This window comes from Neomonachus schauinslandi, chromosome 7 (genome assembly GCF_002201575.2).
Source record: "Neomonachus schauinslandi chromosome 7, ASM220157v2, whole genome shotgun sequence".
NCBI lineage: Eukaryota > Metazoa > Chordata > Mammalia > Carnivora > Phocidae > Neomonachus > Neomonachus schauinslandi.
In genome coordinates, this window is record NC_058409.1 from 71,212,537 (window position 1) to 71,239,802 (window position 27,266).

At 42.8% G+C, this 27,266-nt stretch overlaps 1 protein-coding gene across 2 annotated transcripts; it reads right to left on the bottom strand.

The window, feature by feature from the left end:
* Positions 1-17,933: 17,933 nt before the first annotated feature.
* Positions 17,934-26,906, bottom strand: GLRX (glutaredoxin). Of its 2 annotated transcripts, none has more exons than XM_021701720.2 (3): positions 26,430-26,906; positions 20,689-20,808; positions 17,934-19,136 (listed from the first exon to the last, which is right to left on the bottom strand). In XM_021701720.2, exons 1-2 carry the CDS (start codon positions 26,634-26,636, stop codon positions 20,695-20,697), a joined length of 321 nt encoding a protein of 106 aa, XP_021557395.1. In that variant the 5' UTR covers positions 26,637-26,906; the 3' UTR covers positions 17,934-19,136; positions 20,689-20,694. The 2 variants fall into 2 exon arrangements, with proteins under 2 accessions (XP_021557395.1, XP_021557388.1); XM_021701713.2 differs by having other exon boundaries at positions 17,934-19,141.
* Between the last annotated feature and the right edge of the window lie 360 nt (positions 26,907-27,266).

Genomic DNA, 27,266 nt, shown 5'->3' on the forward strand with positions numbered 1-27,266 from the left:
TAGATTACTCTTGGAAGAGTTTCAACAGGAAATGTGAGTCCTTAAATCTTTTTTGTTTATAATGACAGATTTTGCTACTGTCTCACAGTATACATTTTTTTTTCCTGAAAAATTGTCCACCTCTTTGTTGTCTTCTCTGATTTTTTAAAAAATATCCAGCTGCTGTAAGAATTGGAAGCAACATTGGAGCATAATCATATATAATCTTTTTTAACGGAAGGTCCTAGAAGATCAAAGTTTGGTTAAACCGGTTTTGTGGGTCCCAGGAATTCTTCCCACAGGTGGCAGGGTGTTACTGAGTAAGCAGTGTCCCCCTCACCCAGGCTTGCTTCCAACTTCTGAGTGCTTTTCCCTTCCTCCTCCTGATTGGAAGTCTTGCTTTTTGCCTTTACTTTAGTAAGTTTAAAGCCGGAGAAGAATAACTAGTTTCCTGTTTCAGTTTTCATAAAATTTATGTAGGCCATTTTTATTTTCCTAGAAATCTCTTGTCTAATATTCTCATGTGTCACCGTGGTAACTGGACACATCATTGTTCTTGGGTCTTATGTCCCCTTGGTTGGAAGAAGAGTAGGGTTGGTTTTCTAAATTTGTAGTGACTTCCTCTGAGGAATGAATTGCCTCAGAGTAAACTAGGACATTTTTGTGTAGAGTTAACTACAGACCAAACTCCCTGAGAGGCCACAGATAGAACCCCTGGTAATGGGTAGGAAGGCTGATTAGAATGTAGCAGAGCCCAGGTGAAGTTTGAATGATTTCCTTGAATAGATGGAAAACAAAAGTTAAGACATTTCCTTGGCAAGAATCCAAATGTAAAGCAGATCATTTAGATAAAGTGAAGTGGAATTTATAGTAATGAATTGCCAGGATGTTTTCCTAAGCTGCACACCACCACCAGCAAGAAAACTTTGACTTTTATAACCCTCACTACTTTATGTTAAGAAAGGCTGATCTTGTGTGGGATCTTAGTATTAGTAGGCACCAGGGGTCCCAGAACTGCTATAAGGTATCACGGTGGACATACTGATTGCTTGTTTCTTACTTCATATTTTTATCTTTGAACACCATTTCAGAAGCATAACAGCTGCTTAAGAAACATCTGCTGAGTGTAAGAGGACACAGTTGATGGAGAGCCCAGCAGACATACTGGGTCCTAGTCTACCGTGTTGACTGTTATGGCCCAGGTGTCCCCTTTCTGCTTAGGGACCAGGGGTCTTGGCCCTGGGAAGGGCACAAGAGATACCCACAACAGAAGCAGGGTGAGGGCAGGGCCTTCAGCGAGCGGCCAGTGTGGAAGGCCAGGAGACACCCAGGAATAATTTGGGGAGACCCTGGGGTCCATGTCCTATAGGCAAACGTATAACGGAGTGAAATTTCTGTGATTGCCGTTTGTGTGAATTCCGTAGGCTGGTGAGGCCTGGGCGGATTGAAGCGCCATTTATTATGCCCCATTTCTACTTACCGCACTTTTAGGGAGTGTCGGCATTTTGCATACATTCTTTCCTTTAGAAGAGACACTGTAACAGAGGAAGGTAGTCTGGTGGGCTGACTGAGCATGTGGGTGGTGAAGCCAGACTCTCTAGGTTGATTCAGATCCCAGCTCTGCCTCTTACTGTGTGACCTCAAACACGAGAAAGGCCTTCTCCCTGGACATTGTTCATTTATAAAATGGAGCTAATGGATGCATCAACTTCATAGTTTCGTGGGAGAGTCAGTTTGGTCATACACATAAAAATGCTGACTTCCACAGAGTTAGCACTCTTAAATTTTAACTGTTCTTATTATCTTATCATCCCAGCAATTCTGTGGGCCACATGCTATCAGTGTGTCCATTCTAAAATGAGCACAGGGAGTAAGAGCCTAAGGTGGGTCACATTATTAATAAGTGGCAGAGTAGGAAGAACGGAGACCTTACTCCAAAGCCTAAATGCTCTACCAAGTAGCAAACAGCAACACCACCCCTCTCCCAGAAAACTATTCCGAGGTCTAATCTGATCACGATTCTTCAAATGTTATGACTGATTAACATAGCACCCTTGCGGTTAATATTTGAAGTAAATAACCCAAGGCTGAAGACTGGAAAACAATCCACATATCCTGGTAGGGAGTGATAAGAGTGAAAGGTAACTGGTTGCAGGGCACATTCAATCCCAGCAGCCAGGTAGTGAGGTTTCTCTGTTCATCCTCTTGCGTTTTAATTAATTTTGATGGGTTCATTGTAATTCTTGTAGTCAGAACCCAAGTTGAGGAGATTTGCTTAGCCATAGGCATACAGCTAGGAAATAGCCTACAGAATTCGAATTCAGTACATGTTGCTCCTAAACCATTAAAAAAAAAAAAATCTGTCCTTGGAGTAGCAATTTCAGGTCTTGGGCCAGTTCTTACAGGAGGTTTATAGCTTGAGGAACATTGTTTCATTGAACTGTACAAATGAAGTGGGTAAATTACATGGACTATAAAACATACCTAAATAGAGGCACCTGGGTGGCTCAGTCCTTAGGTGTCTGCCTTCAGCTCAGGTCATGATCCTGGGATCCAGCCCCTCATCGGTCTCCCCGCTCAGCGGGAAGCCTGCTTCTCCCTCTCTCACTCCCCCTGCTTGTGTTCCCTCTCTCGCTGTGTCTCTCTCTGTCAAATAGATAAATAATCTTAAAAAAAAAAACTAAATAAAGTTATTACAAAAAGAAAGGAAGAAAGAAAGGAAAAGACAACAAGGAAGTAAGTGGGGGAGTGAGAGAGGGGAGGAAGAAGGAAGGAAGGAAAGAAGGAAAATAAAACATGAGTAGCTAGAAAAGTGTTTTCTAACTGGTCCAATAACCATTGTATGACATGAGTTCAGTGAAGACCAGCAAAACTGGAAAAAAAAAAATTTGTTTCTGGGTAAATGGGGTTAGAGCATGGTTGAGCCCACCTAGTTATGACCCTAAAGTGACCTCCCCTATTTCATCCCTCCACAATGGAGATGCCTCTCAGGGAGGCTGTTTACCTACCATCGATCCTTTGTTGTCTTCTTCCTGTATCTCAGCAAAGGGAGACAGGTTGTAAGTTTGTATGTGGGCTTTGGTTAGGCTAAGAGCGTAAGTTTTTTTTTTTTTTTTTAAATAAACTTTATTTTTTAGAGTAGTTTAAGGTTCACAGTAAAATTGGGCAGAAGGTACAGAGATTTTGCATATACCCCTGCTTCCACATATGCATAGCTTCCCCCATTATCAACATCCCCTACCAGAGTGGTGTATTTGTTACAATTGATGGACACACTGATACATCATTATCACTCAAAGTCCATAGCTTATGTTAGAGTTCACTCTTGGTATTGTACTTGCTGTGGGTTTGTACAAATATATAATAATATGTATCCATTATTATAGTACTGTACAGAATTGTTTCACTGCTCTAAATATCTTGCCTGTTCATCCCTTTTCTGCAACCCCTGGCAACTGCTGACATTTTTACTGTTTCCATAGTTTTATCTTTTCCAGAATGTCATATAGTTGGAATCCTATAGTATGTAACCTTTTCATGTTGGCTTCTTTTACTTAGTAATATGCTTCTAAAGTTCCTCCATGTCTTTTCATGGCTTGATGGCTCATTTATTTTTAGTTCTATTCCGTGTCTTGATGTACTACAGTTTATTTTCAGTACCACCTACTGAAAGATATCTTGATTGCTTCTAATTGTGCAGTTATGAAGAAAGCTGTCATAAACATCCATGTTTTGTGTGGACATCAGTTTTCATCTCCTTTGGGTAAATACCAAGGAGTGCAATTACTGGATTATACATTACGAGTATGTTTCGTTTTGTCAGACTCTACCAAACTGTCTTCCAAAGTACCTGGGCCATTTTGCATTCCCACCAGCATGAAGGAGTATTCTTGCTCTACATCCTTACCAGCATTTGGTGGTGTCAAGTGTTTTGGATTTTGGCAATTCTAATGGTTGTGTAGTTGTATCTAATTTTAATGTGCATAAAATATGATGTGAAGCATCTTTTCATAGGCATATTTACCATTTGTACATTTTCTTTGGTGAGGTATTTGTTAAGTTCTCTGGCACATTTTAAAATCAGATTGTTGGGCGCCTGCGTGGCTCAGTTGGTTAAGTGACTGCCTTCGGCTCAGGTCATGATCCCAGGGTCCTGGGATCGAGTCCCACATCGGGCTCCCGGCTCAGCGGGGAGCCTGCTTCTCCTTCTGACCCTCTCCTCTCTCATGCTGTTTCTCTCTCGCTCGCTCTCTAATAAATAAATAAATAAAATCTTAAAAAAAATAAAAATAAAATCAGATTGTTGGTGCACCTGGGTGGCTCAGTGGTTAGGTGTCTGCCTTCGGCTCAGGTCATGATCCCAGGGTCTTGGGATCGAGCCCCGTGTTGGGCTCCCTGTTCTGCAGGAAGCCTGCTTCTCTCTCTCCCACTCCCCCTGCTTGTGTTCCCTCTCTCACTGTGTCTCTCTCTGTCAAATAAATAAATAAAATCTTTAAAATAAAATAAAATCAGATATTTTTCTGAATATTGAATTTTAAGAGTTCTTTGCATATTTGGGATAACAATCTTTATCAGATATATCTTGCTCTAATATTTTGCCCCAGTCTGTGGCTTGCTTTTGCATTCTTTTGACAGTGTCTTTCACAGAGCAGAATATTTAACTTTAATTAAGTCTTACTTATCAGTTTTTTCCTTGTGGGCTGTGCCTTGGGTGTTGTATCTAAGAAGTCATCCCTGAACCCAGGATCACCCAGTTTTCTACCATGGTATCTTCTAGGAGTTTTATAATTTTGCATTTTACGTCTAGGCCTGTGCTCCATTTTGAGTTAAGTTTTGTGAAGGTTGTAAGGTTTCTATCTAGATTTTGGTTTTGCACATGCAAAACAATGCTCAGTTGTTCCATCACCATTTGCTGAAATTCAGGACTGTTTTTGTTCCGTTGCGTTGTCTTTGCTCCTTTGTCAAAGATCAGTTGACTGTATTTATATGGGTCTATTTCTGGGCTCTCTCTTGTGTTCCATTTATCTATTTGTCTATTTTTATAGACACCTAATACCACAACATCTTGATTACTATAGTTTTATAATTAAGTCTTGAAGTAAAGTGGTGTCAGTCCTCCAGCTTTGTTCTTCTTCAATATTGTATTCAGTATTCTGAGTCTTTTGCCTCTCTATATAAATTTTAGAATGAGTTTGTCTATATCCAAGAATAAAATCTCCAGGATTTTAACTGGGATTGTATTGAATCTATATATCAGGTTGGGAAGAATTGACATCTTGACAATATTGAATCTATCTATCCATGAACATAGAATATCGCTCCATTTCTTTAGTTCTTCTTGGATTTTGTTTTTAATCAGACTTTCGTAGTTTTCCTTGTATAGATTTTTACATGTTTTGTTAGACTTATACATAAGTATTTCTTTTGGGGGGTGCTAGTATAAATGGTATTGTGTTTTTAATTTCAAACTCCTTTTGTTCATTGCTGGTATATAGAAAATGATTGACTTCTGTATATTACTCTTGTATCATGAAACTGCTGTAATTGCGTATTAGTTTCAGGAGTTTTTTGGTATGTTTTTTTAGATTTTCTATATAGATGATCATGTCATCTGTGAACAAAAGCAGTTGTATTTCTTTCTTCCCAATCTGTATACCTTCTATTTCTTTTTCTTATTGAATTAGCTAGAATTTCCAGGAAGATGTTGAAAAGGAGTAGTGAGAGGGGACATTCCTGCCTGGTACTTGATCTTACTGTGGAAGTTTCAAGTTTGTCATGGTTAAGTATGATGTTAGCTGTGGACTTTTTGTGGATATTCTTTATCGAGTTGAGGAAGTTCCTCTCTATTAGTTTACTGAGAGTTTTTATCATGAATTGGTGCTGGATTTTGTCAAATGCTTTTTCTGAATTTGTTGATACAATCATGTGATTTCTCTTTTTTAGCCTGTAAATATGATTGATTTTGTTAATTGATTTTCAGCTGTGCATACCTGGGGCAGATAAATCCACTTGGTCAAAGTGTGTAATTAGGGCGCCTGAGTGGCTCAGTCGTTAAGCGTCTGCCTTCGGCTCAGGTCATGATCCCAGGGTCCTGGGATCGAGTCCCACATCGAGCTCCCTGCTCCGCGGGAAGCCTGCTTCTCCCTCTCCCACTCCCCCTGCTTGTGTTCCTACTCTCGCTATGTCTCTCTCTGTCAAATAAATAAATAAATCTTTAAAAAAAAAAAGTGTGTAATTATTTTTGTACATTGTTGGCTTTGATTTGCTAATAATCTGTTGAGCACTTTTGCATTTGGGTTCCTGAATGATATTGATCTGTAGTTTTCTTTTCTTATGACGTATTTGTTATTATTAGGGTAATCCTGGCCTCATAGAATGAGTTAGGAAGTATATTCCTTCTGTTTCTATGCTCCAAAGGAAATTGTAAAGACTGGTTTGGTAGAATTCACCAGTGAACCCATCTGGGCCTGATGCTTTCTGTTTTGAAGGTTATTAATTATTGATTCAATTTCTGTAACAGATATAGGCTTATTCAGTTTGTCTGTTTCTTCTTGTGTGAATTTTGGCAAATTGTCTCTTTTAAGGAGTTGGCCCATTTCATCTAATTATCATAGATGCAGTCATAGAGAGTTGTTCATTGTATTCTTTATTATCCTTTAAATGCCCATGGGATCTTTAGTAGTGTACCCTCTTTCATTTCTGATGTTAGTAATTTGTGTCCTCTCTCTCTTTTTCTTAGGTAGGTTGGTTAGAGGCTTATTGATTTTACTGATATTTACAAAGAACGAGCTTTTGGTTTTGTTGATTTTCTCTATTGATTTTCTTTTTTCAATTTCATTGGTTTCTGCTCTTGTTTATTTCTTATCTTCTGCTCAGTTTAGCTTTAATTTGCTCTTTTCCTAGTTTCCTAAGGTAGAAGCTTAGATGACTGATTTTAGATCTTTCTCCTTTTTAAATATATATATTCAATGCTATAAATTTCCCTCTAAACACTGTTTTTGCTACATCCCACAAATTTTGATAAGTCATTTTTCCTTTTCATTTTTATGTCAAAAATATTTTAAACTACTCTTGAGACTTCTTCTTTGAACCATGTGTTATTTAGAAGTGTGTTGTTTAATTCCCATGTATTTTGGGATTTTCTAAGTATCTTTTTGTTATTAATTTCCAGTTTAATTACATTTTGGTCTGAGAGCAGATATTATATGATTTCTATTCTTTTAAATTTGTTAAGGTGTGTTTTATGATTTATCTTGGTGAATGTTTCACATAAGTTTGAGAAGAATATGTATTCTGCTATTTTTGAATGTAGTCTATCCATACTGATTATATCCAGTTACTTGAGATCAACTATGTCCTTACTGATTTTTTTGCCAGCTGGATCTGTCCATTTCTGATAGAGGGGTATTGAATTCTCCAATTATAATAGATTTATCTATTCTTTGTTGTACTATCAGTTTGTACCTCATGTATTTTGACAGTCAACTGTTGGGCACATACATGTTAAAGACTGTTGTGTCTTCTTGAAGAATTGACCCCTTTATATTTATGTAATGCCCTTTCGTATCCCTGGTAACTTTTGTGCCTTTAAAGTCTGCTCTGCCTAAAATTAATATAGCTTTTTTTTTTTTTAAAGATTTTATTTATTTATTTGACAGAGAGAGACACAGCGAGAGAGGGAACACAAGCAGGGGGAGTGGGAGAGGGAGAAGCAGGCCTCCCGCTGAGCAGGGAGCCCGATGTGGGGCTCGATCCCAGGACCCTGGGATCACGACCCGAGCCGAAGGCAGACGCTTAACGACTGAGCCACCCAGGCGCCCCAAATTAATATAGCTTTTATCTGTTTTCTTTTGATTAGTGTTAACATGATACATCTTTCTCCATCCTCTTAGTTTTAATTTAATTTATGTGTTTTATATTTAAAGTTATGTGCCTTGTTTTTTGATCCGCTCTGATAATCCCTGTCTTTAAATTGGTGCATTTGACCATTGACATTCAGTGATGACTGATACACTTGGATTAATACTACCATATTTGTTACTACTTTTTATTTTTTTGCCCTGTTCTTTGTTCCTATTTTTGTCTTCCATTCTTCTTCTGCCTTTTCTAGTTTTGTTTTGGCTTTTTTTGAGTTTTTTTTTTTTTTCCTTTCATTGCATTTCAGTTTTTTTTTTTTTTTTTTTACTTTTTTTAGTGGTTGCTTTAGAGTTTGCAATATATGTTTACAAGTAATCCAAGTCCACTTTCAAACAACACTGTACTGCTTCACAGGTAACTAACAAACTAATCTTAATTTCTCCCTCCCATTCCTTGTATCATTTTTGTTACTCATTTCACTTATAGATAAGCATACATATGTCCATATATGTACCTAAGCATATGTAATCAAATATATTGTTGCTGTTATTGTTCTGAATAAACTGCTATCTCTTAGATCAATTATGAATACTGGCAACAAATTCCTTCAATTTTTTGTGTGTCTAGGGAAATTCTATTTCTCCTTCACTTTCGCAGGGTAATTTTACAGGGCAGAGAATTTTAGTTTGATGGGCTTTTTCCTCTCAATGTTTTAAATATTTTAGTCTGCTCTCTTTTTGCTTGCACGGTTTATGAAGAGAAGTCAGATGTAATTTTCATGTTTGTTCATCTATAGGTAAGATGGTTTTTCCTCTGTTTTCTTTCAGGATTTTCTCTTTCTCTTATATTTTCTGTAGTTTGAAAATGATATGCCTCGATATAGTTTTTTGGCATTTATCCTGCTTGATGTTCTCTGAGCTTCCTGGATCTATGGTTTGGTGGCTGATATTAATTTGGGAAAATTCTTAGTCATTATTGTTTCAAATATTTCTTTTATTCCTTTCCTTTTTCTTCTCTTTCTGGTATTCCCATTATGCATATGTTCCATCTTTTGTAGTTGTTCCATAGTTTTTGGATTTCCTGCTTTTTATTTTTTTTCCCTTCTTTTTTTTTTTTTCTTTGCTTTTCAGTTTTGGAAGTTTCTATTGAGATATCCTCAGGCTTAGAGATTCTTTCTTCAGTCTTAGTCCATTTGGGCTGCTTCACAAATTACCATAGACTGGGTATTTTATTTTATTTTATTTTATTTATTTTTTTATTTTATTTTATTTTTATTTATTTATTTATTTGACAGAAAGAGAGAGAGCGAGAGCAGGAACACAAGCAGGGGGAGTGGGAGAGGGAGAAGCAGGCTTCCCGCGGAGCAGGGAGCCCGATGTGGGACTCGATCCCAGGACCCTGGGATCATGACCTGAGCCGAAGGCAGACGCTTAACGACTGAGCCACCCAGGCGCCCAATAGACTGGGTATTTTATAATCAACAGAAATTTATATCTCACAGGTCTGGAGGCTAGAAAGTCCAAGATCAAGATGCTAGCATGGTCAGGTGAGGACTTTCTTCCTGGTAGCTGGTGACTTCTCACTGTGTCCTTACATAGTGCAAGGGGTTAGTGAGCTCTGGGGGTTCTTTTATAAGAGCAGCACTAATCCTATTCAGGAGGACTCTATTCTAATGACCTAATCACTTCTGAAAAGCCCCACTTTCTCACACCTTCACACTGGGCATAAGAATTCCTACCTGGGAATTTGCTGGGGTGGGGGGTGCATTTAGACCATAGCACACGTCAGTCTACTAATGAGCCCATCAAAAGCGTTCTTTATTTTTGTTATGGTATTTTTGATCTCTAGCAGTTCTTTTTGGTTCTTTCTTGGAATTTGCAACCCTCTGCGTACATTGCCCATTTGTTCTTGTGTGCTATTTTATCCACTAAAAACCTTAGCATATTAATTATAGTTGTTTTAAATTCCCAGTCTGATAATCCCAACATTCCTGCCCTATCTATATCTGGTTCTGATGTTTTCTCTCTCTCTTTTCCAATTGTGTTTTTTGCCTTTTAATAGGCCTTATCGTTTTATCACGATATACTGGGTAACTGTGACAGACAAAACTTCAGTAATGTGGTGGTAGGATGTGTGGAGGGAGGGAAGCCTTCCACAGTCCCTTGAGTAGATGTCAGGTTTTAGTGAGCTTGTGATTCTGGACTGTAAGCTTCACATGTCACCCCCCCAACCCCCCCCCACCCCCCCGCCCCCAGCCAAGCACAATAGGATGGCTAGAATTGAGTTGGGTATTTCCGTTTTCCCTTGTGGAAGATTACGGAAGTCAAAATTGGGCTTTCCCCTCCCCCCAGGTCAGTTCATTTCTGATAAAAGCCCAGCAGCTTAGGCCCCAATTAGAGTTCACTCCTGAGAATAGACCTTGTTAATACAAACAGAGTGTTCTGGCATATTTCAAAGTTGTTTTTTACCCCCCTTCCCCTGCTGGAAGCACAAGGGGACTTTTCTCCAGTATTCACTGTGAGATCCTTGTTAGAACACCAGGAAGTAAACCTTGCCCAAGTGTGGGGGCCCCCTGATGACAGGGTCCTCTGTAGTCCACACTGAGAGTCCAGCAATTCACCAGCTACAGTTCAGGTTTCCCTCTCCCGGCTCTAATTCTCATGGAGCTCTCGGCTCTGGTCACTTGTGATTCTCTGTATCGGCCTGTCGGCCTTTCCAGTTTGGGGGGCAGTGATTTATCCTGTGACGTCGTTCCTCTTATGGATCTAAGGAACACTGTTAATGTTTCAGTTTATTCAGCATTTTACGGGCTGTTGAGATGGAATGTCAACTTCCAAGCTTCGTACATATTGAATTGGACACTGGAGGTCCTCAAATGCATGTTTTTAAAGTCTATCAGATAAAACGCTTAGACTCTCAAAATGAGTGCAAGTCCCACAGCCAGCACTTAGCGTAGCCCAACCTCTCCCAAACTCATTTGACCATCAAACCCCTTTTGTCATGTAACATTTAGTAATGTGGCACGGAGCCAGTGTTCTTGAGAACCCGCTCTGGGAAACTCTGAGCTAAGAGACAGTCTGTGATGGAGAAGAATCAGAGCATGTCTTATGGCTCAGTACCCAGAGGCCTGCGAAGGCCCTTCAACCCTTCCTTTGGACCAGGAAACACAGGTAGGTCTTCCTCACAATGAAAGGCCCAGTGAAGGGCAGCGTGGTTATCATTATGTGTTCCTGGAAGCCGGCTGGGCTCAAATCCTGGCTTTGCTGAGAGACCCTGGGCAACTTACTTAACCTCTCTGTGTCTTGGTGTTTTACATCTTTAGAATGGAGAATGATGGTGATAGTATTTGGCTTATAGGGCTGCTGTCAGGATCACATGAGTGAAATGTGTTCAAAACTTAGAATGAGCTTGGCACCTGGTGAGAGCAGCTGGGTCTTTCTAAGCTCCTTTTGTCATAGCATGCAGACTTTTACATTTTATTTCAGCTAATAGGTAGATCCTGTAGCCCTTCAAAAATACCTAGGAAACGTGGGAGAAAATTCATTCTATACTGATATTTGGGTGAGTTAACCATTACCTGATACTACTTTTACACTGTAGCTGTTTTCTATTTTTTTTTTTTAAAGATTTTTTATTTATTTATTCATGAGAGATAGAGAGAGAGAGGCAGAGGCAGAGGGAGAAGCAGGCTCCCCGCCAAGCAGGGAGCCTGATGCGGGACTCGATCCCAAGACCCTGGGATCATGACCTGAGCTGAAGGCAGACGCTTAACCGACTGAGCCACCCAGGCGTCCCTACACTGTAGCTGTTTTCTAGATTCTGATCTATCTAAGCAGAAAGACTGAGGACCAGTGGTGTTGGCCATCTCTTTGCTACAGGGCAAGAGTTTCTAATATTTCCAAACTTGTGGACCACCCCCCTCCCCATGTTTTCAGTATTAAAAGATGGGGCAGACCGTGGCCTCCCCACATGTAGTGGTTGTGCTTTAACCATTGACTGAGAAAACAGTAATGGGCAAAAGCTACTGTAAATGCTGGGATGCTTTTTTTTTTACAGAGTAAATTAAGTATTGGGGCGCCTGGTGGCTCAGCCTATCAAGTGTCCGACTCTTGATCTCAACTCATGTCTCGATCTCAGGGTTGTGAGTTCAAGCCCCATGTAGAAAAGTAATAATATAAATTAATTAAGTAAGTAAACTAAGTATTTTGAATAATTATATGTACATGCAGTGATTCTTTAAATGAATTTATATTTTCTTCCCTGCTGCGGCTGCCATACAAGAAAATAAACCAAGAAAAACTTCTAACTGGGTAAACCAATTGTTCACCTTTATTGAAACATTAGAAAAAAACAGATGCAGGAAAAGATACATGGAAAGGCACCTCTTTATATATACCTGTGGAAAATGGGAATATCTGTGTATATTCTCGGACCCTCTCAATAGCTCTGAGACCATGCCAGGGCTCTGCAACTCACAGGGCCCACTCTCTGGAAGTCAGAGAATAACCAGTGGAGAGAATATGCTGAAGATGATCTCATTAGTGGGGAACATTTCCCTCACTCCTCAAATTCCTATAAAGGGGGATTTCTCTTCTCTTGCCAGCTCAGGGGGTGTTTGAAGGGGCACTTTGCTTTCATTGCTCCATCCTTCATTTGGACAAGGGGAATTTTTCTGGTTATATTAGGGACAGTCTGTCAGCCATTGGGCCATACCTGGGTGGGGTAAGTTGTCCTCAAAAGTGGCCCAGAGCCACATTTATCCCCTCCAGCGGTTCTGCCTGCCTCAGGTTTCCTGGGTTGGGGAAAGAAGCACAGCTCCTTTCTGGTTAGTGTGCATTTTGTCTGTCTCAGTTTATACCCACATTCTGCCCTTTGGGGAGGCAGCCCGTAATCCATCCTTTTCTTCCCTTGCACTCTGTGGCACTCTCCAGTCATCCGGTGACTGGGTTTGCGAGTGACATCTTCCAAGCAAGTGGCTGGTTCAAGGCAGTCCGAGTCAGCTCTTGCCACACATGGGGGTTGCATCCAAGATGCGAGGGGACAGCCCTGCTCGTGGCCACAGCTTCCAGCTGAATTCTCTGACTTCCCAGGAGTTGTCGGCTCTTCATTCCCAGAGTGGATCCTTTGGTCCCTGTTCGACACCTTTGGTTAGAAGTCAGCGCAGATTGTGTTAAAGAACATTCATACCTGATCCTCAGGATGACTTGGAAGAATAATAAGGAAAGGCCGTAGAAAATCCCCACCTTAAAAACAACTTGTAATTTTACTTATAAAGTATGCCAAGTTTCACAAGGTACCCAAGAGAAAATCGAGAAGGCAGTGGTTTTGCTCTTTCCTGAGAAAGCTTGGCCGTGGGCACCCAGAGGCTCCAGCCCTGTTGGCAAGGAGGGAGGACCTTGACTGGGCAGGAAGAGCAAGAAAGAACCAAACCCCAGTTGTGCCGGGTGCAACCCCAGAAAGGTGACACAAAGTTCTGTACTTTCATTGGCTCTCCTAATTCCCCTTCCTCTCTTCTCCCCCCTTCAGCTTTGTACAGCTCACCAGAAGTCACCTGGGGACAGCAAATATAAACCTGTGTGTAAATCTAGACCTGTGTTTAAATATCACCAGTGTTTAAATGGACCAGGCTAGAATTCTCTTCCATTAATTTGTAGGAGTAAATTTTACCCATTCAAATGTTGAATGTATTTAATAAGAAAAGACTGCTATTAATATAAGAAAGAAATTTGACTTAAAATATTTCAGAAGGCCGGTTCTTTAACGTATTTCCCAGAACCTGCTAACAGCAGCTGTGGTACAGTGAGTTAGGGAGCGTGGCTTTCTCTTACAACCGAATGTTAAGATAATGGCCTAATAATATTCACTGGGGATATAAATAGTGTGATCTGGGCCACACAGACCCATTTATCACCCTAGGTGTTATTTCCCCTTAAGGGCCATCTTTGGACAGCCTTGAACTTGGAAGGATGGCTGTCCCATTCCAAGGGCCAGGCTGGAAGCAGCAGATCTACAGCCGTTGTTAAAATGGGACATGTGCAGGAGACTGAATCACTTTCTTTTTAAAGTAAACAGAAGGAGTAGAGCTTTGGCTCTGAATTGTTTGCCTGGTTATTCTTGTTGCTCTTTCTGCCAACCCCTTGTGCCAACCTCTTGGTGCCCTTCAGATGATATTCCTTTCTCTTCCTGCATATCACACAGAATTACTCAGCAAGGAGCTGATGGGTAACAGGAGATTATGGGAGAGACTGCACAGTGGCCTGGGGGCTGCCAAATCCCTTTCCCCTGCTTGGCAGCCAGAACCTGGCGCCCAGACCCAACCCCTCAGCTGTGAAAGTGGGGAAACCCAACGGCTTAAAAGAAAAACATCCAGAACTAACCGTTGGGGGATCCTCACCTGATCATTCATTCATTCATCCATCCAAACATCTAACAGATATTATCAAATGCCTCCTATGGGCAACCAGTCTTCTCAATGCTGCAGATAGAGCAATAAATAAACAGACACAGATTCCTGGCCTCAAGGGGCTTACATTTTAGTGAAGACAGACAGCAAACAAAATAAACGGCATGCTATATTAGGTAATGAATGCTATAAAGAAAAATAAAACAAGGAAGAGGGATAGGGAATGTCAGGTGAAACTTTAAAGAGGGTAATGTGGGAAGCCTGTTGAGAAGGTGACATTAGCACAAAGACTGTGGTGAAGGTCACCAGTGGATGAACCCAATCCGTGCACACAGATCTTCTAACCAGTTTTTGGTGCCTCATTCTTAAATAGGTGCAGATAGCCAGATCTCAAATGTTCGGGGCAGAACATTGACTGGCCTTCAAATATAAAGCAGAAATAGAAAATAGGGACTCAGTGGGAAAAGAGAGAATGCAGGAATCAGAAGACAGCTTTTAGAAAGCCCCAAGTATAATTAGTATCTTTGAGAGATTAAAAAAAAAAAATGTGTTTGCATTCATAATACAAGAACAAGAGGAAAAAGAAAAAAACAACTAAGAACAAGAACGAACTCTGGGAAATAAAACAAATCACAGTTGGAAAAAATTCAGTAAAGAAGTTTTAAAAAATCACAATAACCTCAGAGAGATAAGATACTGCATTCATGAAACAAAGACAATCTTATAAAAATAGGACATTCAAATAATACTGAAGACCTGTTGGCAACTAAGAACCTGATGTCAGAAATTAAAAACTCACCAGAAAAATAAGAAGATAAAGATGAGTAGATCCCTCAGGGGAAAAAATAAGAGAAAAATAGAACAAGAATTAAAGGACAAGTCCAGGAAAGCCAATGTTTGACTACTAGGAGTTCCACACAGAGAACACAGAGAAAATGGGAGGGAGGAAAGTATCAAATAATTCAATAAAATTGCCTATGGACCCTCCAAGCCTCCATGTACTCCCCAAAATGTATGAAAATAAATAGACCCTCCCCACGGCATATCACCATGGTATTTCAGAACATGGGGCTTAAAGGGAAGATTTTATATGCTTCTGGAGTATAAAACAAGTAAGAAAACCAAACAGGTCATCTACAAAAGACCAAGAATGGGAATGGCTTCAGACTTAGCAGCAGCACTGCAAATAGTAGACCAAGAGCCGTGTCTCCAAACTTCTGGAGGAAAATGACTTCCAACTAGAAGCTATAGTCAGATGAACTATCAGTCAAATAGGAGGGTACGTACAATAAAAGCATTTTTAGACACGCAAGGTTTCAAAAAATTTACCTTCCATGCTTTCTTAAAAACCAGGGAGGATATAGGTCTTCCAAAATAAAAAAGAAGACTAAAAAAGAGAAAGACACAATCTGCCAACTTTCCTTCTTTCTTTTGGCGTAGACCTCTCGGAGTTTAGCTGGGCAAGGGGTTTCCCAGTGGGGACAGCATGACCTGGCCTCCCCTGCAGCTAACTGGGGCGGTGGACCCAGTTCTGGCCAATGGGGCGTGAGCGGAAGTGGTGCGTACAACCTTTGGGCTGACTGTGACTTCGTGGAGCAAAGCCTCCTGCCTGCCTCTGGGCTGTCCGGAGAGAGAGTATGCCTTTGTTAAAGCAGTTTAGCTGTAACAAATGTATACGGACAGAGGGAAGTAGGAGAGCCAGCGCAGGAGAGGAACAGAGTAGTCAGAATGGCAGTGAAGCGAGATCCCAGGCAGAGAGCCGTGCCCGGACATAGAGGGCAACCAGCCCAGACTGCAGCCATTGATGGCTCTCTAGTTTGCATCTTTTTTTTTTCTAACTTGAGCAGAGAGTGCCCAGATAAGCCCGAAGCAGACTCTTACCTGTACTTAGCTTGCCCTGTGCTGACGACGTTTCCATTCTTCGCACCACGCGTTGCGCTCGCTGAGGGTCCAGGCGTGCCGTATTGCCGCGCGAGTGCTGCGCTTTGACCCGCTGCTGATGGCTGGGGGGCGGTTGCGGACGGAGAAAACGCTTAGCAGCCCACGTCCATGGACTCTCTTTCTGGGCGATGCCCAGGACTTGTTCCCACACTAGCTTTCCCACCAGGGGGTACCTGGGGTGCCCAAGGACTCATTCAGGGCCACCCCTCTGGTAAACTCCCAGGGAAACCGAAGCCAGTGGAAGACTCTGAGCCTCTGTTCAGCTTATCTTCTCCTGGGGCCATTCACCTGATGGTGATAATATTGCCCTTGCCTTACACAGCTGGGTTGGTGTTTGTTACTGCTTTTCCAAAACTAAAATGTGTTGCTTAGGGATATTTAGGGAGTAAGGCTATAGAGAAGCATAAGAATGATTACAACAAAAATGAGCTAGTGGTTACTTCTGTGGAGGGAGGAAGGGGATATGTTGGGAAGAGGCACATGGGCCTCTCTGGTGCTTTATCAGTACCTTAGAAGGGCTCTGTTAGAGAGGGGTTTCATTTCTTAACCTAGGAGGCAGATATATGGCTGGTCATTTACACAGAACTATGCATTCTACACACTCTTATATAGGTCTAATAGATCTTACATTTTTTTTAAAGATTATTTATTCATTTGAGAGAGAGAGAGTGCAGAGCGAGTAAGAACACAAGTTGGGGGAAGGGGCAGAGGGAGAGGGAGAAGCAGGCTCCCCGATGAGCAGGGAGCCCGATGCAGGACTCGATCCTAAGACCGTGGGATCATGACCTGAGCGGAAGGCAGACACTCCAGCGACTGAGCCACCCAGGCACCTATCTTACATTTCTTTCTTTTTTTTTTTTTAAGATTTTATTTATTTATTAGAGAGTGAGCAAGAGAGAAACAGCCTGAGAGGGGAGAGGGTCATTGGGAGAAGCAGACTCCCTGCTGAGCCGGGAGCCCGATGTGGGACTCGATCCCAAGACTCCGGGATCATGACCTGTGCCGAAGGCAGACGCTTAACCAACTGAGCCACCCAGGCCGCCCCTATCTTACATTTCTTAAGAAGTTTAAATGAAACTGATAAATGTGTGGTCAAAACAGGGTTTGCAGATGGGTGGAATAGGAAGAACTTTCAGTATTGTTTGACATTTTTAATCTCATTCATGTATTACTTTGATAAAAAAAAGATCTGTGCTAGAAACTGGGCATACAATGAAGTTTAAGTCGAGACTCTTGCCTTTGAGTATTTCTGAATCTGGCAAGAGACCAGTACAGAGGATTAACTGCAGTTCAACCCTATGAGAGTTTTGAAGTACCAGTATGCAGATGCTTTAGGATACAGAAGAGAGAGCAGTGGCGTTTTATCGTCCAAAGGCAGTGAGAGGAGAGGGTAGGTACAGGGGAGATAATCTGTAAATCAGGCCTTGAAGGAGAAGTTTGAAAGTAAATCAAAGGTGAAGAAGGGGTGTTTGAGGATGAAGTGTGAAAGCAAATATGGGCAAATGGTCTGGAGGGGATTTTGCACACTGCACAACCCCCAGGGGGGCATTCACAGTGTTGTGCAGGATGTAACCTGCACAATCATCCACAGCCATTTGGTTGAAGGGTATTAGGTAAGAAATGGAAAAAACAGAATGTGAAATGAAACTATTATAGGATTCTAAACATTATTCAATAGGTTAGTGTTGACATATTCAAATTATTTGTCATTTCAATACGAAATTTAAAAATCACATCAACCATTTGTACTCAGTGAAGGACAACAGCATGTGCCTTTATTTATAATGGTAGGGGACAAACATGAATAAAGTTTTAATATGGTGTAGTTCACATTAATATTATTCCTCAAGGTATTGAGAACATAGAAAAGAATTAAACAAAAATCACTCTCAATTAACCATTCACACTAGAGACTGCAAAAGAAAATTAACTTAAAATCGCAATTCTAAAACAAACTTTACAATAAGGGACTCAAGTTTTCAGAGTGGAGGGAAAAAGGAGAGAGAAAAAAATCGTTTAGGACCGTGTTTCTCAAATATGGCCACTTTCACAGACCTATTCTTGGGGGAGGGGTTTGCAAGTTTTCTGTGATAACATTTTAAATGTTGTATTTTACTTCTGTGCATAATCTAAACAAGTTAATACACACTTATTCCGGATTACCTGGACAACCATCTTACATAACAGAGGTGCCCATGATTGCAGCAGCTGTGATCTCTGTGGCATCAAGTGAAGACCAACCATGCTTAAGTTTTCATGTGGTGTTTCTCAAATTAGGTCCTTAAGACCCTTCAAGGAATTGTTGAACACTTCCTAAGAGAATCTGTGACTTGTCAAGGTTAAGAACACTGATTCCAAGCAGTGATTCTCAAGATAAGATGGGGTGGGATGGGGATCATGACTGGGGAGACCCATGTAGCTTGGAAAAGCACATTCAAAAGACCTATTGTTTTTGTAATGCAAATTCTATAAAGTCAAACTCAACAAAGTACTTTCCAGGCGGTAGCAGAAAACCAATTACAGATTCATCCTGGGGGGCCTGGGATAAACTTGGTTGACAAACACTGGCTTGGAGGTAGAGGTGTCCTAGCATATGGGACAGTTAGGAACAGACATGTGCCAAAGAGAAAGACGACCTTTTGGGTCATTGAGTGAATCCTAAGCCATCACTTGTCACGGTCTTTTGGAACCCAAAGGGCCAATCGAGAAGAAACCCAAGATATCCATCAAACTTCTCAGACCTGTGGGTTGGGGCAACAAGTTGGTCCACTTTTAATACTGAGTCAAAAGAAGAAGAAGCTCTTTTTGCCAAAAAAATCCCCCCCCTTTTTTTGTTAATATATTTCAGAATTTTAAATAAACAGTTGCTGTGGATTTTAGTCGCGGATCCATCCACCAGGAAGTGTGGTTATCACTGAAGTGCCATCCAGCTCTCAGTGGGATATCATCCTGGGATCTGCTCTGCCAGAAAAACAAAATACAAAAAGTGGATTTTCACGGAAATATAAAGTCCCCTCATTTTTTTTCCATTACCAGAATACTTATTCTTGCTATTTGAGCGCACTCTGTTACAGATGGCCTTTAGATACAGTTGGCAGCAAAATACTGAGATCACAGAATGCTGAAGGACAGTGCGAATAGACCTTGTGAATAAGGGGGACTCTAACGCCCACCCTGACAGTGGTAGTTGGGGAAATGGTCTTTCATATCTTCCCAACAAAGTCGTTGGTTTTCTTCCATTTTTAATCTAAGTCTAAATTGCTCAAAAGTGTTCCAGAATAGAAAACATTTGGCACCACAGTTAATTGGGTTTTGAGTGCTTTGATACATGGGGTGAGGCCACAAACAGACTTAGTGTTCACTTGCTGCAATGATGTTGTAAGAATTGTGATTAGGAGCTTTATAGTATTGACTACTTCATTTCAAGGTATTCAATTATACTTTTTCAGAAAGTCTTTTTTAGCTTCTGTTGGTATTTTGAGTTAACCACCACAAATTACATATACACATTGCTTAAGGGTAAGTTATTAATTAATGGGCAATAAATATCCCTCAAAAAATATTTTGGTCTGAGAACCATACATTAGTCTCTCTGCTTGTCAGTCACTGGAACCGGCCTACTAGCAACTAGCTAACTATAATGAGAGCTAGGGGAAAGAAGAGCTCATCAGACCCCAAAAAGTACCCTGGTTCCTTTTTTGAAGAGATCATCACCCTATGGCTTTCCATTCAGCCAAGGATCTCCTTTGGGTGACAACTGCAGAAAACTTTGTTTGGACATTTGGGAATCCAATTAGATTAAATTGATTTGCAGTGTGAACACAGGTAATGCAAAAATTACTTTGATTTCAACATTGCATGGAGAATAATCCAAATTGCTTACCATGGCCTCTGTACCCTGGCTCCCCGCCCATACTTCTTGCTACTCTTCCTTCTCCTTGCACTTCACTCAATCTCTTCTTGCTTTCTGTTCCTTGAATGTTCCAGACTTGTTGTCAGCTCCGGGCCTTTGTCCTTGCTATTTCTTCTGCCCGAAAAGCTCTTTAGCTTTATCTTTACATGGCTCTCTCTTTCTTGTCAACCAGGTCTCAGCTCCACCAGCTGAGAAGGACCTTCCTTCACCATATTAGCTCTAAATTTGCTCCCCACCCCTGCCTCGTTCTATCACATTATTTTATTAATTTGTTTCAGGAATTATTTACTTACTTGTTTTTGGTTGGGCTGCCACTCTAGAAGAGAGGTTCCCTGTTATCTTTTTGTTCCTCTCCCTATTCCCAGTGCCTCGGACATAGTAAGTGCTCAATACATTTTTGTTAAATGAAGGTCGACTAAAAGGATTTCCTCCTATCCACACAACCTCTTTGTAAACTCCTCAATGACATCACAGTTCTTTAAATCACTCCGCATCACTCTTCCTCTAACTGAACTGCCTTTCTGGAGTATAATAAAATCCAGCAGAATTCCACCATCTCCCAGTGTTCTGGCCGGGCACCCCACCCTTCACTCACCCAGAATTACTGTAGAGCTCCAATCTGATTTAGCCGCTTCAATAGTTCCCCACTCTGATACATACTGATCAGATCACTGCATCCGCCTATACAATCTTTACCGATAAAGACCCGAGGTACCTAAAAAAGCAAACAAGCTAAGGTAGGTAAGGAGCTTCATTACCAGGTTAGAAAGAATGACATTTTTCCTTCCTTTAAAAATTTCCCATGATCCAAAGCTTTTAGAATCACTTTACAACCTCTTCATGTATGTTCTTTCAGGTCAGAACTTTGTTACAAGCGTAAAATTATTCATCAAAGAATGTTTGTAAGCCAAGATGTTTATCATATGGAGAGGGCAGTGCGTGAGATTGTCTAATTTGTAAAAATAACTTAAAAATCTCATTCTCGAGAAACACATTTCAGGGAAAGAATTTCGGTTGGCTGCAGCCAGACCACCCTGCTTGAATTCTGGTGTCTCTGCAACTGGGACCACACCTGAGCCCTGAGGCTGAGTCACGACAACCAGGAAGGAGTTGGTTTCTTTTCTTTTTTTATTTTATTTTATTATGTTATGTTGATCACCATAGATTACATCATTAGTTTTTGATGTAGTGTTCCATGATTTACTGTTTGCATATAACACCCAGTGCCCTCCTCAATACCCATCACCAGGCTAGCCCATCCCCCCAAACTCCTCCCCTCTAGAACCCTCAGTCTCTTTCTCAGAGTCCATCGTCTCTCAAGGAGTTGGTTTCTAAACACAGCTAGAAGAGTACTGGCATTAGGTCTTGGTCCCTGATTGTTAGATTCACGGTATATTCGTCATCTCTCTCTGCTGTGAGCTCTGTCCTCAGCTGGGGAAGGGGTGGTGGTATGTGACTCCTTTTTTCATCCCTGGCCTATCATCAGATGTTCAAGTGCTGTCGCTCTGGGAGTAAGAGCTGCTTTGTTTCACTCTCGGGCATGTGTGGGTCACCCAAGGCAAGGCAGGCTGACAGAGTCGCTACCCCTGCTGAATGTGATCCTCTCTGGTCACACTCAGGCTCCCTCCGTGCTGCTAGCTTCCTGAGGGTTTTTAGAGTCCTGAAAGGAGGAGGAAGTCCTCTCACTGTGGCCCAGACAACTTCTAGGACTTCTAGGCCAACTTGTACAGAAAAGCTGACTTGCAATGAAGAAACAAACCATACAGGTCACCTGACTGAGAAGCAAGCAGGCCCTCTTCCTGAACCCTAAGAACCTACCACAAGGGGCAGGAGAGATGAAAGACAGAAGGCAGTACAAATATTTTCAAAGCGTTTGATTTTCCTCAGAAGGCATAAAGATTCAAGTGAATTTTTTAAAGCATGAGAGAGATGAGAAAGAGGGCAGAATTACTTCAGATAAGTTCTTACAGTGTTTTTGTTAAGAAGGTATTCTCGGTGGGAGTGAGCTTTAAAAATTAAGATATTAATTATCCAGATATTAAACGAATCTGCACCCCATTTCCATGGCTATTTCCTGTGCCCGGAGACTGGGAAAGAGCACACAAAACTGCACGTCAGTGAGAAAGTGCACGAATGTCCTCTTCAGTCACAGACAGCACTGCCTGCCCCACTTGCCCCGTGGCTGTGTGGGGACTTCGTAAATGGGGAACACCATCAGGGCAACATTATTTTTATCAGCTGACAGAATAGCTGTGGAAAGAGGAGGTCAGAAACCTAAGTTTTCCCTTGGGTCCTTCCATTATTTTAGAACAAAGCTCCTACTCCTCCAAATTATTGGGGGTCTTTTGGCTTTTATCACCCCAGGAACACTTGGCTGTGGTCAGTGTAGCAGTAACTAGAACCTAATCCCAGTGTAATTTTAATATAATTTTACTGCAAAGCTCCTTCTGTTAAAGGCACTGCCTAATGAAATAGAAATCATCTGAGCTTTATTTATTTATCTGACAGAGAGAGCGAACATGTAAGTGGGGGGAGGAGCAGAGGGGAGGGAGAGGAAGGGGCAAAGAATCTCAAGCAGACTCCCTGCTGAGCATGGAGCTTGAGCAGGGCTGGTCTCATGACCCTGAGATCTTGACCTGAGCTGAAACCAAGAGTCAGACGCTTAACTGACTGAGCCACCCAGGTGCCCCGAAACCATCTGAGCTTTAAACAAGGAGGAGATGTATTCACTCTTGAACGTCTATATTTGCAAAAAGAACTGAGCAATGGTCATGGCTCCTACTGCTTGCCACATCCCCACCTTTGACTGGGGTGTTGGCTGAGAGGGTTTGAATTAGTTGGAGACAGTGCACCAATGGAGCAAGGAGTCTCTCCTTAGACCCCACCTGGCAAAGGGGCTGGTTTGCCCGAAAGCTGAAAGGCCCCTCTGCCCTTATGCCCACCCTCTAGGCTAGGCAACAGCCAAACCACTTACAGCAGAGCGGTTACTGGAACCTCCGAAAGGGGTGGGACTACAGGCCACCCAGGGCAGTGTGGGGAGCTGTGGTGACCCAGAGGCTATCTGTTGATTCTGCTGAGGAAGGATGAAGGAACACATGCTCCGTGTCCTCCCCTCCTGGCCCCAGCGCCCTCTTCCAGGAACCTGAGAGTCTCTAACTGTCAAGAAGCAGAAAGAGAATTGCCATTGTAAAAGCAAGCTTTATGATAGTGGGGCCTGGACTGTCCTGGTGTACTTTTCTCTGGCCCCAGCCCCAGCTAGGCAGCTTCTTCTGTGCTCCAGGGGGCTCGCTCTGAGCCAGCGACTCAGCTACTTCGCAAACTCTTCACCCCCTCCCTGGCTATGTCCCTGGTACAGACCACCATCATTTTTCATCTGAGTAACTGCTGTAGCCTCCAGATGTCTCCCAGCTTCAGCCCTCAGGCTGGCCTTCCTATACTCACTTTTCCCCACAGCCACCACCCTTTCCAAAAACTCAGTTTGGGTTACTCCCCTGCTCCAGACTCTTCAGTGGAATCTCATTGCACTTCACAAGCCACAGTCCTTATAACAGCTTGAAAAGCCTTCCCAGCCTTTACCCCATTACCTCTTCAACCTCACCTCCTCCTACTTTCCTACTAATTCACAACATTCCTGCCACACAGGCCTCCTTGCCAGGCACACTTCTACCACAGGACCTCTGCACTCGCTGTTCCTACTGCCTGGAACATTCTACCGCTAAATTTCTGCCTGCATTGCTCTCTCACCTCCTTTAGAGATCTAAGATCAGTAAGGCTCTGATGGCTTCGTTTAAAACTGGACCTTGCTGCCTAGTGTCCACCTCCCTTTCCTACCTAGTTTTTCTCTACAGCACTTATCACTGACCACCTTCCAACAAACTGTTTTACTTACTGTGTTTACTAGAATGTAAGTTCCACAAAGGCGGGAGTTTTTGTTCTGTTCATGGAGGTTAAAAGTGTCTTGATATGTAGTAGGTGCTTTAAAAAATTGCTGCACCCAAAAAAATTATCCTTCAAAGGTGAAGGAGAAATTACTTTCTCACACAAGCAAGAATTGAGGAAATTTGTTGCCAACAGAGCGGCCTTGCAGGAAATGTTCAAAGAAGTTCTTTAGAGAGAAGGAAAATGATAAGGGTCAGAAACTTGGATCTACATAAAGGAAGAGCATGAGAGAAAGAATAAATGAAGGTACTTATAGAAGAGTTTTGGCCATAGCAAAACCCAAACAATTTCTCCAAGTACACGGCCTGATCGAAGACACAAGTTTCTGGAACCAGTCAGGTCGGGCTGGGCTCCTGCTATGTGCCCATCACCATAGGTCATTACAGGGTAAATAAGAGCGACTTCCAAGTCTCTCATCTCTTCAGATGTAAACCCTTCCTTGGAAGGGAACCTGAAGGCAACCTGGTAAAAGGATCTGTTCTTCCCTTTGGAGGAGTGCATTCAGGGCTCAAGAACCTGTGAAAGGTCTTTTTAAGAATTCAAAAACAAACTTAAAAAATTGCCGCTTTATGAAGAGATAGGGGGAAAAAAATGTGTCGAATGAATGCATGAAAGGTTTCTCCAGCAAAAGAGAGGCTGCCAGGCTGACAAGGAGCTCTCAAAATTTGTTGCACATTGGAATTACCTGGGGATCTTTTTTTTTTTGGTAGGAAATAAACTTTTTTCCAGCCTTATTGAGGTATAATTGACAATAAATTTGTGTATATGGAGGATCTAAAATATTATGATTTGATATACATACATATTTTGAAATGATCACCACAATCAGGTTAATTAACATGTCCATCACCTTACATAGTTAACTTTTGTCTATGTGTGGTGAGGACACTTAAGATCTCCTCCAGAGCAAACTTCAAGCATACAATGCAGTATTATTAACTACAGTCATCTTGCTGTCCCCTAGATCCTCAGAACTTCCCCATCTTATGACTGAGAGTTTGTACCCTTTGATCTGGGGATCTTTAAAACTACTGATGCCTGGCTCCCACCTCCGATAAATGACATAACTGATATGGAGAATGACTTGGGCATCCAGATTTTTTAAAAAGCTCCCCGTGTGATGCCAATGTGCAGCAAGGTTTGGGAGCCACTGGCTGAGAGGGATCTACCCGTCACAGCGGGGTCCTTGGCAGGGACTGCCCTGCCCTTTGGCTCTCAGGCCCCGGGCAGCAGGAATCTCTGACCACTGTGTCCTCCACTGCAGGACCGCCCTCTCAGACACAAGAGTCCTCAGCTCACAGCTGGGGCCCTGGAAGCAAGAGGGTAACAGGTTTAGCCTCCCTCTGTGCCAAAATACTGATCTCTGACTGGAGAGGCAAGGAGAAACAGCCTCCAATGCTTTATGCTCAGAACCTAGACAAAAGCCCGTGAGCCAAACTCAAACCAAAGCAGGATACGTGCTTCTGCAAACACTGTGTCCGAGAATGTGCCTCCTGAGGGGGACTGGGGTGAGCTGGTGGGCTGGCCCCTACCCCACCCAGCGCCAGAATGGACTCAGGCAAGCTGGCTGCCTGGCCATACCGCCAGAAGCCAGGGGTGCTGAGGCAGAGGAAGGCTTTTTAGGTAGAGAAAAGTAGTTCTTAGAGGGGCTCACGGTCTATTGAGAGCAAAGGGGACTTGGTGGTCCCTTGCTCTGGTCTGGTCTTGCAGCCGGGGAGGTCCTAGAGGATCACCGAGGTGGTGTCTTGCCTAGGATCACACTGCAAGCCATTGTGAGAGCCAGGCTGGAACTCTGGCCCCTGAACTCCCTACTAGCACAGGCCTGGAAGCATCTCAGAGAAGAAGGGGCAAATCATGAGCTTTTAGATTCTTCCAGTGGGAGGAGTTAAGTAAGATAGGGGAGAATGGGCTAATTGGGTTTATGGTTAAAGAAAGCTTAGAGAAAGGATTGAAGGACAGCAAATCCCTCTTGGCCAAGTGAACACATAAGAAAGAGTGCATACGATTCCCACATTCAGTAACAGAAACACAGAGGTCACCCTGGCCCCTGCACCCCACCTTCCAACCCCAGCCCTGCAAGCTGCAAACTGTCATTTCCTGGCAGTGCTTGAAACAAAGACTCCGGATAGCTCACCGACCCCGGGACAGCGGCTGGGCCCGCTGACCGGGACGCACGGGCACAGGGTCTGCAAGGACCTCTGGCTGCAGCCCAGCGGCCCGTTCCCTGGAGCGGTGTATTCTCTTCGTCGCCCTCCCCCACCCCGCAGAGCCCTCTGGCGGCGCCTTGAGTGCCGGAGCCCTAGCGGTGTCCTAGAGAAAGGCACAGGCGGATCCCCTGCACAGCCCCCACAAGAAAAGGGAATCTGAGAACCTTTTGCCTAGCCTTTGAGAACTCACCGTCCTGGCTCCTGTGAGCGTTGCCAGGTAATCTTGAATCTTGCTTGTGTCACTGGTAGCCGTGATATCGACAAATTCCAAAGCCCCTTGTTTGAAGGGCAGTTCGCTGAGGAGCTCTTGGGTCCTTCTGCAGTAGGGGCAGGTGGGCTTGATGAACACAACCACCTTCCTGGGCTGGATTTTGCTGTTCACAAACTCTTGAGCCATGCTGACAGGCAGCTGCCTCCTGGGGAGGAATCCTCAATTGCCGGTAATGCTCGGGTGTAAACCGGTGGCCCGGCCAGCTGGCCCTCAGTTAAAGGAACCTCCCCGGAGGAGGAGTTTGCCTGGTAGCGTGCTCGAGTTTTAAAGAGACAGCTCCAATGTCATTTCAGTCTGGTATGAGTCACCAGCTAGAGACGCCGAGGACTGCATACTTGTATTTCCTTTTTTTTTTTTAAAGATTTTATTTATTTATTTGACAGAGAGAGAGAGACAGTGAGAGAGGGAACACAAGCAGGGGGATTGGGAGAGGGAGAAGCAGGCTTCCCGCCAAGCAGGGAGCCTGATGCGGGACTCGATCCTAGGACCCTGGGATCATGACCTGAGCTGAAGGCAGACGCTTAACCGACTGAGCCACCCAGGCGCCCCTGCATACTTGTATTTCATCAATAGCTACGTCCAGGGTGTCGGTGTTGTCCTCAGCTTTTTCAGGAGCGCCTGCCCTTTGGCAGAGAGCAGAGTCAAATTACCCTTTGGGGAAGCATCAAGGATGCAGACCAGCACCAGGGAGGGCGCTGAGCCAGCAGTGACTTCTTAGGAAGGAGTCCAATCTTTGTTTTACCTCTCAGAGCCGCC